At 38.2% G+C, this 15,675-nt stretch overlaps 2 protein-coding genes across 7 annotated transcripts; both read right to left on the bottom strand.

The window, feature by feature from the left end:
- Nucleotides 1-20: 20 nt before the first annotated feature.
- LOC128672093 (reticulocalbin-2-like) lies at nt 21-8,460 on the bottom strand. Of its 6 annotated transcripts, none has more exons than XM_053749005.1 (8): nt 8,110-8,460; nt 7,111-7,258; nt 4,955-5,105; nt 4,600-4,641; nt 3,989-4,066; nt 3,458-3,596; nt 2,139-2,259; nt 21-1,838 (listed from the first exon to the last, which is right to left on the bottom strand). In XM_053749005.1, the coding sequence occupies exons 1-8, from the start codon at nt 8,306-8,308 to the stop codon at nt 1,670-1,672; spliced, it is 1,047 nt and encodes a 348-aa protein (XP_053604980.1). In that variant the 5' UTR covers nt 8,309-8,460; the 3' UTR covers nt 21-1,669. The 6 variants fall into 6 exon arrangements, with proteins under 6 accessions (XP_053604980.1, XP_053604986.1, XP_053605012.1 ...); XM_053749011.1 differs by having other exon boundaries at nt 3,476-3,596; nt 8,110-8,459; XM_053749037.1 differs by lacking the exon at nt 8,110-8,460 and adding an exon at nt 7,912-8,050.
- Nucleotides 8,461-8,772: 312 nt separating this feature from the next.
- On the bottom strand, nt 8,773-13,378 carry LOC128672083 (enhancer of mRNA-decapping protein 4-like). The gene is made up of 9 exons (XM_053748994.1): nt 13,097-13,378; nt 12,664-12,790; nt 12,258-12,390; nt 11,618-11,783; nt 11,117-11,255; nt 10,627-10,792; nt 10,057-10,182; nt 9,347-9,444; nt 8,773-9,063 (listed from the first exon to the last, which is right to left on the bottom strand). Exons 1-9 carry the CDS (start codon nt 13,338-13,340, stop codon nt 8,883-8,885), a joined length of 1,380 nt encoding a protein of 459 aa, XP_053604969.1. The 5' UTR covers nt 13,341-13,378; the 3' UTR covers nt 8,773-8,882.
- Nucleotides 13,379-15,675: the final 2,297 nt, after the last annotated feature.

Raw genomic sequence — 15,675 nt, 5'->3', positions numbered from 1 at the left:
AGAAAGTGATGAAACAGGCCTTTATTTTCGGCATATTTTATTAAAAATAAATTTATCTTCTAGAATACATTCGGTTGATAGTGTACATCAACGTGGGGAAAGAAGATTTGACCCATTGTTAGCGGATCCAAACATACACTCAATTGTCTCCGACAATGAAAATACTACTAATATTTATATCTAAACATCGTGCATCGGAAGACAGAGCATATTTTCTAGATGACTAAACAAATTATAGGTAGTATAAATACTTTATTTGAAATACCACATACAGTACACTCAAATAGACTCACAGTTGGTTCTAAGTACATAATTATGGCACCTACCTACAGCATCGAATAGAAGTTTATTTTCCGGTTTTCCTTAAAAAATTTGCTTACATTAGAAACATGAAAAAGTTTGTTAATATATAGGTAATAATAGATAAGTTCTTAAATTTAGGCCTAACACTATATAGGTATCTAATTTTATTATTATTATTATTATTACACTTAACATGATTTCGGTACTTACTGTGAAATTATATACAGATGTTGAAGATAATATTAGGAGAAATCGTGGATATACATGACTAGTACCCTAATACAAGTTTGAGCTTAGCTTTCGAGCGTTCTAGCAAAATAAACACAACATGCAGTTGATATAAACGATAATTTGATGTGAAGCAGATCTTTTTACGTATCATGTAAGACTATATTACGTGTGAGTCGTGATATTTAATAGAAAAATAATGATTTATTTGGGTCTTTCAGATTTTCAGGCTTGTTGTACATGTTAACGATAATGTTACACTTACAAAATATAATATTGTACTTGTATACATACTTCAATTAATTAACAAAAATATTTTTCGACAATAAATGGCAAAAATAACGGCAACTCTGAAGATATGGCAAAAATAAATATAAATATATTTTGTTATATAATAAGTTAAAATCAAATATTCGTTATTCAATAAATAACTATACTATAAGTTAAAACACAAGGATCTTTTACGCCCGAGAAACACGACAAACGTGCCAGATTGGTTAATCACGAACAGGATAAAGCAACACTTCTATTGCACCGTTTATTGAAAAGTGAGCTCTAAAGCACGTTCTCTGTAGGCATACTTTACATTGACAAGAAATCAGCCGACTGCTTACTGTCAGTTCCCGTCTTGTCATTGTAAAGTATGTCTACAGTAAACATTTTAATGCTCAATTTTCAATGAACGAGATCGTGCCGGGTGGGAGCGGTGCGGTATAAGTGTACCTTAGTGATTACACGTATTCAAAGTTATGAGATTATTAGAACATCAGTGGGAAATTGTTAAAAAAATGATCTATCTGCGCAAATAACAAAAGTTAGCATAGCAGGCGAAATAAAACAGCCTGTTGTCTTCGAACTGGTCCCGGCGGCCATATTTGATAACATTGACGGCCGCGAGCAACCAATCGTGGCAAGCATTTTCAACGTCCATAAAGTTGTTATAGAACAGCGCGCTGTCGAGTCCCGAGGCGTAAAAGAACGTCGCAGTCAGCAGGAACACGCGGCACGCCAGCTGCACCCGCGTGTTGCGCCGCCTCTCCGTCGGTGGCGCCACTGCTTTGACAGCTGTCAGATTGTACGTTTTTACCGCGACCAACGACCAGCGGAAGAGGTATTGTTTTGTAAATTTATGCGATTCTCACAGCTCGTCGGCGAAGTGTTCGCCGTAGAGGTCGCTGCCGTAGTCCGTCACCTCGCTGCCCACGAACACGTCGTGATGGTCGAGGATCTCCTCGAACGACAGGACGTCGTTGCGATCGTCGTCCGCGGTCGAGAACAAATGGTCTACCTCCTCCCCGGCTATTTCCCTGAAAACGGAGACGATTGGTACAAAATTGCCTTTTTGTACGATAATCCATCGCGAACTTTTGGAAGTTAGAGCTTAAAATTGCTAATTGTGAATATAGAACGTAGTGTTGCCGAAATATCGATAGCTTTGCCATTCAATAGAACGCTATCGAATAGTCTTTCGATAGTTAATATAGTCTATCGATAATATAGTCTTCAACTACGACAGACTTTGATAGCGACCTATTGATAGCAATTTTAATTATAAAGGACCTTATATATTAGCATTTAAAATCATGTTGCAAAGAATTTATACTCACTCGTTGTCGGGAATCATCCAGCGCATGATCTCTTTCTCGTCGAGTCTCCCGTCTCCGTCAGAGTCCAAATCGTCAAATTTCTCCTTTTCCGATACGAGCCATGCCTTGTCTTCACCGGTTCCTGGCGTCGTTAAGAACTGGTATTAATACACAAATCCCGAAAGACATTGTCATAGCGGACCTCTAGGCTCTATGGCTGCGGATGCAATTGGAAAAACGCTGACGACCTCCATGGCCTAACGGTCATCACGCCGGACTGCTACACTGGAGGTCCCGGGTTCGATTCCCGTCAGATCAACAAGATAAAAATGATCTTTTTCTGATTGACCTGGGTCTTGGATGTTTATCTATATATGTTATTATAGTATCGTTGAGTTAGTATCCACAACACAAGTTTCGAACTTTGGGGCTAACTCAATTTGTGTGATTTTGTCCGTCATTTTATAATATTTTTTGTGGTTTTATGCCCGACCGAAGTTCGGCTCCAACCTTTTGCCATCTTAGGTTTCAACAAAAATTGGACTCCAGCTGAAGCCTACAGCGGCCCAGATGATCAATTATGGGTATAATATAATATGAATGAAGAGGTTATCTGACCCGGTGAAAAAGTCGCGGCTACTGTATAATTTTACAAGAAAATTAAACTTTTCAATTTGGTCAAGTATCCTTGTCATTCATTGACATCTGATAGTATATATTTAAAGTTCGAACGAGTTATTTCAAATCTTTAAACATTTACAATATAACCTATGAATTTATGAAAGAAAACACTATGCATATAAATTTATTTAACGACTGTAAAAAAAAATGAGGGAAATCATTAGATAAACGGCATGCTGGAATCGTATTCGAATAAAAAAAATTAGTCGCTATACAAACAATACTACAATAATAACAGCCATAAATTATGTCTTGAGGACAAGAGTGCCCACCACGGACCAAATATAGAGAATACAATTAATAATGCACAGACATCATGCAAAAGGGTGAGACTTACTAGGCTCCACTAGTACGTTTTACGTTTGGAACCGCTGCCCCTCACTCATCTGCCTCAACCTCGCGCATCGTCACTACAAGTTATGTTAGAGAAATAGCAATAAGGGCGACGCCACGCCTACTCCAGTATACGGTACTATTGAATTGAGACACAGCTTTGCTAATAGGTAGCAATACCAATGAGGGTCGACATCAGGCAGGTAAAATGCGAATCTTCAAAATGTTAAGATTAACCTTTACACTGACCGGTTTTCGCAGCGTCACAGCCCCGAATGAGAGAGAGAGAAAGAGGGAGATAAAATGTAAGCTTGTCATGCACGCACTGGGCTGAGGGTCCCGACCTCGTGCGCCGAGGTACTCGTGGAACTCCAGGTAGCCATCGCCGTCCTCATCCTTGTCTTTTAGGGTTTGATTCACCAAAAACGGATGCATTATCGGGTGCTCCTCCGGGTTCGAGAACATCTGGACGGGAGATACGCGACGACAATACAATATCATTGAAATGGATTTGTTGTACATGTCACATATGTTTTTTAACTTTTTTTTTTTTTAATTTCATGGCTCCATCGTACGCCAAAACGATAATTTTGCCAACGTCAAGGTTGAGATATTTTTGAAAATAATAATGAGATGAAATAATTCTGGTTTTTTTTTTTGCAAAATATTTTATTTGCAAAACTTGTGTAAATTGATATGTGAAATAAAATACTAGCTGTTTACCAGCGACTTCGTCAGCGTAGATTAATGTCGTCATGCCAGATTACTAATTTGTAGGACCAATATGTTTGTGTGAGAGCCAATTAAAAAAGTATTTATTTAGACTGGCAAAAAACATGATTCCTATGAGTGTATACCTTGAACTCTTCGAAATTGAGCGTACCATCGCCGTCGGTGTCTGCGACATCCCACATGATCTTCTCCTCGCGCACCAGCTGTAAGAATATCTTTGTATGTATTCTATACCAATTTTCACAAATTTTAGTTATAATGAGATACATTATACAGTAAAAATATGTGTATAGTAAATATTTGTGTCGTTCCACGAGAATAGGTACCTACCTTATGGAGGGCAGTCTGCGCTTCACATCACATATAAAGGCGATGGTTTGTGAGCCATTTTTATGGAATTTGGTCTTCAGGTAGCTGATACCTTGGGTTAACTCATAGAGTACTTTTTATTCTGTCCGCAGTTTCCCGCAGGATTTGGTCTAGTCTGATGGTCAATGGCGCTTTATAAAGTAGAGATGGTGATACTGTGCGTGTATAAAAGGAAGTATAATTACCTGTACAAGGTACTTTTTCTCGTGGCATTTCATATTTTGCTAAATTACAGTGTCTGTCTACTGTCGAGCACGCGCGTAGGAAGGGGGGAGCCGGGCCCACCCCAAAATAGAACTTAATAAAAAATCAAGTACAATATACACACCTTGGGACCTAGAAAAAAAGTAATTGAACAAAAACTAACCGGTTTATCATGGCTTTTCTGTAGTCGTGAATCTATATCGACCTAAAAATAAAAACAAATTTATTCGAAAACATCCGGCCCCTTTGTGCCCCCCTGGAAAAGTTCTCTAGATACGCCCGTGCTTTCAGGGGCGGATTTGCTGGTAGGCACCAGTCAACTCTCATTTCACTCTCATCCGAGTTTGTACGTTTAAGGCGAGTAATCTCCGAAATTACCGAACCGATTTCAAAAATTCTTTCACCATCAGAAAGGTACGTTATCCAAGATTGCTATAGGCTTTATATCTCGAAATTCCCACGAGAGCGAAGCCCCGGGCAACATCTAGTCTGAAATAAAGATAACAAGGGTATAATACCATGCCAGTCTCGCCGGTGTCGTCGGGGCCGACCTCGTCCTCGTCATCGGCTCCGAACGCGTCCTGCATGTACTCCTTCCACGTGACCAGCCCGTCCTTGTTAGTGTCCACCTCGCTCATGCGCTCCGTGGCTTCCTCCTTCGACAGCTTGCTGCACACCATATGCCGAATAAGATTTATTTTTTTTCGCTCATTCATCTATACAATTATTATAAAGAGGTAAGCGTTCTTGAGTTTGTTCTTAATATCTTCGAAACTTATCGAACCGTTTCAAAAATTCTATCTCCATTAGAAGGTACATTAACCAAGATTGCTATAGGCTACATTTTATCTTAATATTCCCACGGGAGCGAAGCCCCGGGCACCATCTAGTCTCGAATATGTATCATATCATTCAGAAGAGAGTGAGGTACTTATGCAGACTACCTTTATTCATTAAGTAAGGCGGATGCAACAAGCTAACTTTATAGAAGACATACGTCATTTAGTTATGAGAATTCTTTCCAATTTACAAATTGGAAAGAATTCTCTTTATCATCATTATCATTAAGTTTATTTACTTACAAGTAAATAAACTTAATGACGTCATTAAGTTTATTTACTTGTAAGTAAATAAACTTAATGACGATTGTGTAATCTAAAATATTTATGTTTGTCGCCCTATTGTCTTAACGATTTTACGCTAAATATAAACAGTGACATGGGAGTTACATGAGAACAATCGATTTGCACAGTAGGTGCTTTTGTATATATATAATAAAACTGTATATGTGTCTGTACGTATCGAAATCATTTTTTTAAATGTTGTACACTCAAAAAACCCTGGATTAACACACTGATACAGGTCCAAAAGGGTCAATTTAGAAAATGTATTATTTTTAGTAATTTACCTATTAACTTTTACGTGAGATTTGAATTCGATTAATTGATTGATTGATTGAGATTCGCTGTATTATTTCTAAAATTATAAGTGCATAGAGAAATTTCATTAGATATGATTTATTTCCAAGAGCATAATAGTCATTTTCATATGCACATAGAAACAGAATTTCACATACCAACAACAGAAATCTTATCTAAGACCAAACATTTTATTGCACAAAGCTGGATTGTTTCAATTTGTTGTGGCAATGGAAATTTATAAGTGCTGCACTCTCGTTGCATTACAAATATTTATAACTAGCGGCCCGACACGGCTTCGCTCGAGTAAAACCATAAATCTTCATCAGGAATCATGCTGGCTATTGGTAAAAACCGTACAAAAATTCGTCCGTAGTTTTTGAGACAAGCAGACGCTACTTTTTTTTATAACATGTAATTGGATTACGATCAAGGCATCAAGTTCTTTTTTTATTTCTTTTAAGTACCTAATGCATAGTACCTACCTAGTACCTAGAATGTAGAAGCGGTGGTGGTGTAATGGTTAAGACGCCCGCCTGTGGATCGAAAGGTCCCAGGTTCGAATCCTACTCGTGCGACATGAGTTTGTATACCAATCTGACTCATGTATAGTAGTTTTCATCGACGACCACTTCAGAAGGAAAACATCGTGAGGAAACCTGCACACTGGTTGATTATTAACTTGTGTGTGAAATGGAGAAGGCAATGGCAAACCACTCCATTACTAATGCCAGGAAAGTTGTTGTGTGTAAACACACACGCAATGCGACTATGAAGAGACGCCCAGTAGTTTCGGCTGACAGACAACGCACGTCTGTCAGTCAGTCACTCAGTAAAGCAAGAGTTTTATATACATAATATAGAATATAGATTAGCCTTCTCTTACCGAGTTTGATAAATGTTGACGTCCCCCGACTGTTTCCATTTTTCTCTGTCCATACCACATGCCACACTACTCTAGTTAGAACACATTTAGGTTGAGAGGCTCAATTCATCTTCCCAATTTGTTTTCTGTAGCCATCTCCAGGATACAAGTGAGTTATCTGTTTACTTATTAGACTGGCATCGCAGCATGGCCTGTCCAGCCCCACATGAAACAGTTGTTGCGGTAGAGCATCACTTTGAATTTTTCTTCCTTCCGTCTTGCTTATTTCGTCCATCACTCTCGAGTCTCAAGTTGATATAGATAGTAGCTCCATTATAATTGTCACTTTACACAGTTCAGTTAAAATAAATTGTTGTATAAATGGACTCACACAAATGAGTTGAGGATCCATGCCTTGAGCTCGGCCTTGTCGATGGTCTGGTCCCGGTTGAGGTCCATCAACGGCAGCAGCTGCGCCAGCCGCCGCCGGGACTCCTCCGGCTTCAGCTTGTCGAACTCTTCAGCCTCCTTTACACTGCCTGTGGTAGACATGTTACAATAAACAAAATATATTTTTTTAATCAGGTAACTCGAACCTACTTTTTAAACAAAAGTGTGTCTGTGCTATGCTCTTACATAGTAATTAATTAGATATTATAATAATATGAATAATAATAGTGATAATATTATTGATAACCCACAGGCCATGTCAGATAGATAAAATTTATTTGATGGTCAACACATTCTGGCATCATTACACCAATATAAAAGTTACGAAAATTGGGAAGTTGGTTCCTACAACTGAATATTAAATTTTATGTAAAGTTGTAATTGTTAATTATGTTCATTTATAACAAATGAAAACAATTAGTCAAGAGAGGTTGTTGATTCAGAAGGCTTTTTAAAATGATTATAAAAATCAGATAATAATATAAATATAGAAATGGGAATCGCAAGCAGTTAACAACAAAATTATGTGCTAGCGTGTATCCCATCACATCAAATGTAAATAATGTAACACCTTCTTCATAATATTCGAGATCATCCTCGATGTAGCTCACAATAGTGGAATAATATGTCACTAACACTACCAGTGGGGCCACCACCAACACTGAATACAGCATGGACATAATGTATACTTCATCTACTCCAGAACTAATGCAAAATAAGCTATTAATTAATCAGCACCTACTTAAATCGTAAAAGTCGCCGTAGAACTCAACAATAGGGAAGTAATAGTATGTCACGAGCAACACACACGGCACTAGAACCACAAGCGATTTGTGCAAAGACATAGTCTATGTTTTCACGCATTTGTTATCACCAAACGAAGCCGACTGCCGGCTATCGCCGTAACGTCATAAAACAAAAAGTGTAAATAAAATAGCACCTAATATAGCCTCATGGTCAAACTCGGAGTTGTGTTCGCCTTCGTTGTAGTGGTCGTGGTCTCGCGACTTGTAGCTGCCGTCCGATTCTCTCTCTTGGTTTTGCTCCACGGCATGGCTGTGAACCGCTGCCGAAGCACAATGCTGCACCATACTGTAGGTGAGCAGAAGTATTAGCGATAAAATGTACTGTGGAGCCATTTTATTTATTACAACTTCCTTCACTTTTGATTCAATCCGTTGGCTTTTTTATGCTAATTCCATTGTCTTGTTTATTTTATGAAATAGGATCATCGGCACAAATAAAATAAAGCAAATGACCGAATGACAGCTGCGCTGCAGGGTTACCAAACCTAAAAAGTCCCAAAATCTATTTATTGTCACTATCTATTTTTTACAAGATAATGCACAAGAACTCTGAAGATAAATCCTATTATTTGTTAAAAAAAAAATAAAAAGTATCAGCATACTGTTCCCTCAATATAGCAAACGTTTTCTAAGACATCTTAAAACATATAAAAAAGTTAAAAACTTGTCCGTCATATATACACTTTTGCTTGCTCGTCGTCCAACTTAAGTGCATATTAAATCGAGATAAGAAAATTATTTTTGTGCAACATAGATAAACAAAATGGCAATAAATTAAACTGAAATTAAACTAAAAATTACATTCAACCACATATTTATTTTTTAAATACAATAAAGAATAAAAAAGTCTTTGTAAAACGTAATTGAATTCTAAAATAATCAACATTTAATCTTAAAAATATATAGATTATTTAAGTAAATTATCGGCGGCCATGATGATGAGTGATATTCTCCGGCTGGCCACGTGACTAGGGTAGGCGTGGAGGAACTTCATCAGGTGTTTGCGGACTTCCCCCACTACCAGCGGGAGATGCGCGCGAGTCGATGGGTTCGATGCCTTCAGGTGGATCAGAGCGTCTTCTAGGTATCTGTGAAAGATCATACAAAGAAAGTCGAGTAGATTTAGCAAATGAAACGAGTTACCCATGTCCAGAAATGTATATTTGCGGTATATCGATGGACAACTCGTGCGCAAAAGACCCATCTTTGGAGAGTTATTGGTATTTGAATGCGAGTTTTTAAAATCTCATTTTACTTAAGTATATCTACTTTTATGATACGCTAATACTTTGTCGGAAAATTTATTCAATATATTACTTATTGTGACATTAATTTCAATACTAGGAGGAGAAAAAGAACGGAAATGTGCACCTGCATTTAAGCTGAGTTTCGTGCAGCATATCTGTTGCAAGCTGTTGCACCAGAGACATCAGAACAGACTGCTCCAGCAAACACGGCTGAATGAACACCTGAAAAGGAAAATAATATAGTAGACTATTAATAATATAGGTGACCTATTGATCAGGACACAGTCTGCGAAGGCACTATTGCCTTCTCTATTCTAGCGGAGTTCTAGTTTTTTATTCTCTTCAAGGCGCGCCATAAAACATATGACGATGGCCGTACAACAAATTATGACGTATGACGTAGCTGACCCTGCGCGCGCTAATTGGTCATATTATTAAATCAAATAGCGTTCATTTAATGTTGTTCCTATAACATACAATTCCGTATCTTTTCCTTTTAAAGAAGAAAGCAGATAGTCCGCCTATCGCCATAGAAAACATGCATGTCCCTATTCATTACATATAACTCCCACATAAAAATAAATAAATATACAAATGTATAGGGAAAATCACACAGATTGAATTGCCCCAAAGTAAGTTCGAAACTCTTGATATTAACTCAGCGATACTATAATTCTATAACACAAACACACATATATAGATAGCAACACTAATGTCAGATTTAAAGTCGCCTAAAGGCATCTGACATCTAGTGGCAAAGTAGTCGCATACACACTGAAGTAGCTAAATAGTGAACTGAAGTAGCTAAGTAGCAAAGAAATATTAGATTTCTACCTTAGCAGGATCAGCAGCGCGACAGGCCGCCATCACGACGGAGAGGTCGGAGGCCGACAGCGCGCGCTCGAACGCTCCGTTCACGTCGCCATCTTGGATTAGCTTGTTGACTTCTGCTGACTGCATCTGTCATTATATAGGTACTCATTTTATAATACCACTAACTAACGACTATACAGGGCACTGTTTCAATCTGGCTGAAGTGTTGCGCACTTTTTCGCACATCAAACGATTTTTTTACATCAGTAGGTAAATAGGCTAATAGTATATATACTGTATGTATAAATAGTATACATGTAACTGTACGCTAATAGTATAGTAATAGTACTGTTGTTGGCATCTACTTTTTGCCTACCCTGTTATTACGCTGCCTCTCTCACCCTTTACATCGGAACACAATCATGCAAGCACTGCTGTTTGGGGGCAGAAATAAGGTACCCATACAGACTCTTTGCACCAAGGTAGACTCTGGCTATTGTCACAGAGAGTGATAGATATAGCATAGTTACAAACATTAATAGTAGAATAGAAAAGTAAGAAATAAATAGAAGTACTCGTAGGTAACCATACCAGTTGATCAATGATAGACATATCAGGGTTGGCAGGTTGCAGCGGACTGACTGGCGCGCACTCTAGCGGCGTTGGAGGCAGTTGTTCCCCTGGCTCATCATCAGCGTGCGACGAAAGTATTTCTACCACTTTCTCCCGCCAGTCTTTTAGTTCCGTCTTCAGGAACCTGAAAGAGGTTCATTATGCATGAATGGATCATTAATGGATGATATTCCATTGAGATATTTTTACTATATTTTGGCTTGCCGATTTTCGACACATCTTAATACATTTAATCAATACCTTTTCATATGTCGCAAATTGGCAATGTCTGCCCAGTTGGTCTAATAAATGTAAGCATGGCTTTGAACTAACGAACATTTCGCGAACAAAACAATGTCCTTCTCTTGGTTGTTTACCCCTCGTCTACAGACCAATAGCCAGCGCCCTTGTGTCTGAATCTTCGAGATGGAGGGGTTAAATTAATATACCAAACATGTGGTATACGTACTGTTCAATGGTGTCATGTAAAACCTGGTGAAGAGTTGTGGGGCCGGGAGTTTGCAGCAACAGCTCGTGCTGCTCCAGCGAGCGGCGGAGCGCGCGTGACGCGCGGTTCGTATGCTTCAGGAATATGGCGGAGTTCTCGTCTGGAAATCGAGAAAGTAGGACCTATGTTGGAAAATAACACTGACAGTGGTCGAGTCATGCTGGCCATGTCATTTAATAAATGACGACGGACTCCTGAAAAAATGACAATGAAATATTTGTGTAAGTTCATGGAAAAAGTCCCTCGTCTGGAGCCATCATTGCTATGGTGCTGTGGGTCCCGCGATACTCCGATTTCTAATCATTGTTCATGTCATGGATTTAGTAAGTGCTTCGTTGTACGTAGTACCTACTAATTTCATGGTTCATGCACTTTAAGTAATTATGTGAAACAGCACGTCAACTAGGGATTGAAAGACATAGCCGTCGATGACCTTCAGAAAAAGAGGCAGATACTACTCACACTGGGCGAAGGCGTCAGCCAGCACCCTGGCCATGTGGCGAGACAGTCGGCGGTGTGAGCGCTCCAGGGTTGGCAGGTAGATGTCACACATGTCCTTGGAGATGCAGCTGCTGATCACCTCCTTCACAGACTGCGCGGTAGCTGTTACCATGCGCTCTTTTAGCTCCTTCAGAAAAAAATACGTTTCATATCAGTATCAAATAATCATATCAGTATCCTATATGCTGTGCATAGTGTGCAACTGCCTGCACTTTGTTCAAAAATTTCTGCAAAGATATATGAATATAAACTAATGTGGCACGAGAAGGATTCTGTTGGAGATAGCAACATTTTAGTTTGTCTATGATTTTGTCTTTAGTACTAGGTATTTCCCGCTCTCTCTCACTCTGTGCCTCCATCTTTCTGGATGAATATACGTCTATTTCAACACCTCTGGACCTTTTATTTCATTTAGCCGCCCTATATATTATTAGTCCTAATATTTTCATTTATTAACAGATTCGAACCTGGGATCTTTCGATCATAGTGTTAACAAGTTGACCATCACAGCTAGATGCTTAAAATGATTCTTACAAATCTAGCCGTGCCAAGTGCAGTGTACCATTGTGATGAATTGGAAAAGGAAGACTCATAAACTCACGTCATTTTGCAGGAATTGCATGAGTGCTTCTCTGACTTCCCGGTCCAGAGACAGGGCTGGCTTGTCGATGGCGTTCAGCAGAGTCGTGGCGCGAATGTTCTGCGGCGGACGGTCCAGGAGCTCTTTTATTCTCCTGTTTTCAGATAGAAGAGAGAGTTAGCCCCCACAGCAATAAGCTTGCTGCATTAAAAACCGTCCCGTAGTTCTAATGTTTATTCTATTTTAAAAAATCAGGCACTGTAGGTAGATATTTGTACAGAGCCTGATTATTTTTAAACATATGAGACACAGACACAATTCATTTACTGTTTTATTGTATGTACTTTCCTCTGTATGTATAATGCAAATAAACATACATTTGCCTGTGCTGAGAACATAGATTAGTAAAAAAAAAAATAGGCTTTACCCTTGCATTGCTGAGAATGCCTTCGCCGTCAACTCTTCAAACAACTGCTGGTGCTCCGTTGCTCCTTTAGATTCGTGTATTTCTTCCTTGATTGCCGTTAGCAATTTGCATTGTTCCGTGAAGAGGTCTAAAACAATTTATTTTATGTAGAAATTTAGCTCCATACCTAACTAGAGAGGTATGGAAACCTATCGTGAACAGCTGAGAGATAACGGCGAACGAGCGATATTTTTACCAGTAGGTACTATCTAAGTAGGGGGTTTTTAATATTTTTAGAAGTAACACACCCGAAGCTCTGACGGATAAGTCTACATCATACCTAAATGATTTAAAGGTAAACATCGTTACGTAATCAAAATCCATTCAACAGCGAATGAGACAAATTTTAAATACCTAACATTTATAGATAAAATTGGTTAAATCCAGTACAAACCGCTTAGTCGATCAATCTTAACCTCCAAATTCTTCAGCGCACCACCATTCCTCACGTCCCCAATCCCACTGTCTTCCCGTTTCTCCAGCGAGGCATCCGATCCAGAATCATTTACCACAAATATCTCCACGGAAGAGTCGCTAATCCGTCGGCTACTCTGTCGGTAGCTGGGGAAGTTTATCTCTTTCTCCTCATGTAGGGAACACAGGGATTTGGAGCGTCTCAGTGGTTTCGCTGGAGACATTGCACTAGTTTTGTGTGTTTGTATTATTAACTTACCTTTATTTTGTGTCTACAATAAAACTACCCTCATACCAATTGGCAAATTAGGTGTTTAATCACGCACAATACTTGACCGCAATGCGCAGTTCTGGACGATGTAAGACGTCACACCTTCCAGTGATACATTTACCTGAATAGGTAAATGTATCACTGGAAGGTTAGACTCACGTTGGACTGTTTTCCCTTTATTCGATTGGGGCATCTTTTCTAACGACTTCGATAAGGGATTCTATTCTATTCCATTTATTTCAAGGGTTGTCACAAGTCAAATTACATCGAACCATGGAATTAACATTGCAATTTATCATTTTTGTATAACAATTATATATATTATGTATGCGACGTTCCACAAGAGAAGCTACCAAACGGTGGTCAGTCGATTACGACATACTTGCGCATCTACCTATAATTGTCCTTTGTAAAGTAACTTTTCTCAAGGACTCTCGAGTCATAATCATTATCGTAACTCTGGAGGACGATACACGGAACGGAGCTGGTAGCGAAACGGAGAAGGTAACTCATATTTCACAAATACAATTGGTGAAATGCTTGGTTAAGAAGATTTAAAATAAAAATCAGCTATACAAATCAATAGGCATTTATTTATACATTTCTTAAAACTTTCTTGTATCATAAAAATAAAAACGCAGCCTTCACACTAGTTAGTTATATTATAACGTAAGTTTTATGTGAAAACTTGAATGTACACTCCACAGCACATCAAGTTATCCCACATGAACCTCTTTGGTGCCGTAATAGCGGCGACTTTGCAATGAATTTTGGTGGGTTGATGTGCTGTTGAATGTACACAGTTGCACACGAAGTAACATTTGCGTAACAACTTACCACTTAACTTGAAAAGGCGGCCTAATAGTTTTGTAATATTTTATGAGATGTTGCAAATTTATAATCGAATCGGATTATTGACATAGATCGATAGATTTTATTTCACTGAACACACATTTGTCGATGAATTGGTTCTGTCAATTTACTATCACGAAACTGATAATTTAAAAAATCACTTATGATCATGGAATTCGTAGGAACTCCAAGTACTTACTAAATCCACGTTTATGATACATGGTTTCATGATATGTTGGTTATTTGTAATTAAATAATGGACTTTTTTGACAATGATAATGAGAATATAATTTTTCTCTCATTATTATTTATAAAATTTGTTGATAAGCAATGCGTGATATTAGTATTCAGTTGAATGCCGGCGACTAGCCTTCCAGTAAAATGCTGATTTCATTTATGATACACAACAAAACGCATTTAAATTAATGGTTTAGTCCAATAGACAATACTGATACTAAACAGATATACAATGGCGTTTAGTAAAATTCATTAGTTATTGCCAAAAATACTAGTTGTTACACATCGACCATTTTCTCTCGCCGAGTAACAGAGTTGTGAAAGAGTGACGCTTTTAAGTGACAATGGTACTCACCAACCCAGAAATTTGCATCGTGGTATCCCCCAGGATTCTATACTTGGACCTCTTTTATTCTCAACTAGCTGCTTGCCCCGGCTTCGCTCGCCGGCAAAACCATAATAAAAAGTTTCAAATCAATTTTCCAAATTTCATCAAAATCGGACCACAATTCTTACTAAATAAAGTTGTTAATTTTCCCATTACTGGGGCATCGGCCTTCTTTGATTGGTGGGTTTTAACATCTGAAAATTCAGTCGGGAAAAATCCGAAGTAAGTACTGACTCGACAATCGACTACTCGTCTACTCGAGATATACATTTTCGGTCACCCATCTAATGACCGACCGTTGCTTTGTACAACCTGCCCCTTTCGCTGGCCGAGAAAATGACAAGATATGAAACAGAAATAAGGGATTAATTTCAAGAAGAACTTTATATCGTATTAAAACCACGTGAAGTGTTTTATATATAGATGGCGTTAAGTACAAAGAGACTTTTTAGGTTATACATATATATATAAATTAAAATCTCTTAAGAGTCCCAAAATAGCTTTTGATCCTCGGAAGACCTAAAGTAAACAATATTGCAATATACTTCACCAAAGTGATATACTATGGACTCACACCGATGACTCTCTTCAGATACAAATCTATATTTCTATGATTAATCCTACGTTTTATATACATTAGTAAGTATTCATATACACATATGATTTTGATATTTATATAGTAATCTTGGCTCGGTTTTACAGTGATGTAACGGTAAATTTTGACATAGTAATGAGCCATGCATTTTGAGGTCCGTGTCTTTTGTAGATTTGATAAAGTGATTATTAACAATAGGTTCGACATTGGAAGCTT

This window comes from Plodia interpunctella, chromosome 1, assembly GCF_027563975.2.
Source record: "Plodia interpunctella isolate USDA-ARS_2022_Savannah chromosome 1, ilPloInte3.2, whole genome shotgun sequence".
NCBI lineage: Eukaryota > Metazoa > Arthropoda > Insecta > Lepidoptera > Pyralidae > Plodia > Plodia interpunctella.
The sequence above is the reverse complement of the archived record's forward strand: the minus strand, read 5'-3'. Positions and strand labels throughout refer to the sequence as shown.

Bases quoted from the DNA above. Each gene is read 5' to 3' on its own strand.
- LOC128672093 (XM_053749005.1), bottom strand. From the start codon at position 8,308: ATGGCTCCACAGTACATTTTATCGCTAATACTTCTGCTCACCTACAGT. The intron at 7,259-8,109 runs GTGCTATTTTAT...TGTCTACCACAG, and splicing joins TGACCATGAGGCTATATTAG to GCAGTGTAAAGGAGGCTGAA. The intron at 5,106-7,110 runs GTGAGTCCATTT...TATGGTGTGCAG, and splicing joins TGGATCCTCAACTCATTTGT to CAAGCTGTCGAAGGAGGAAG.
- LOC128672083 (XM_053748994.1), bottom strand. From the start codon at position 13,340: ATGTCTCCAGCGAAACCACTGAGACGCTCCAAATCCCTGTGTTCCCTA. The intron at 12,791-13,096 runs GTTTGTACTGGA...AAATTGTTTTAG, and splicing joins TAAGATTGATCGACTAAGCG to ACCTCTTCACGGAACAATGC. The intron at 10,183-10,626 runs GTATGGTTACCT...ATATAATGACAG, and splicing joins TGTCTATCATTGATCAACTG to ATGCAGTCAGCAGAAGTCAA.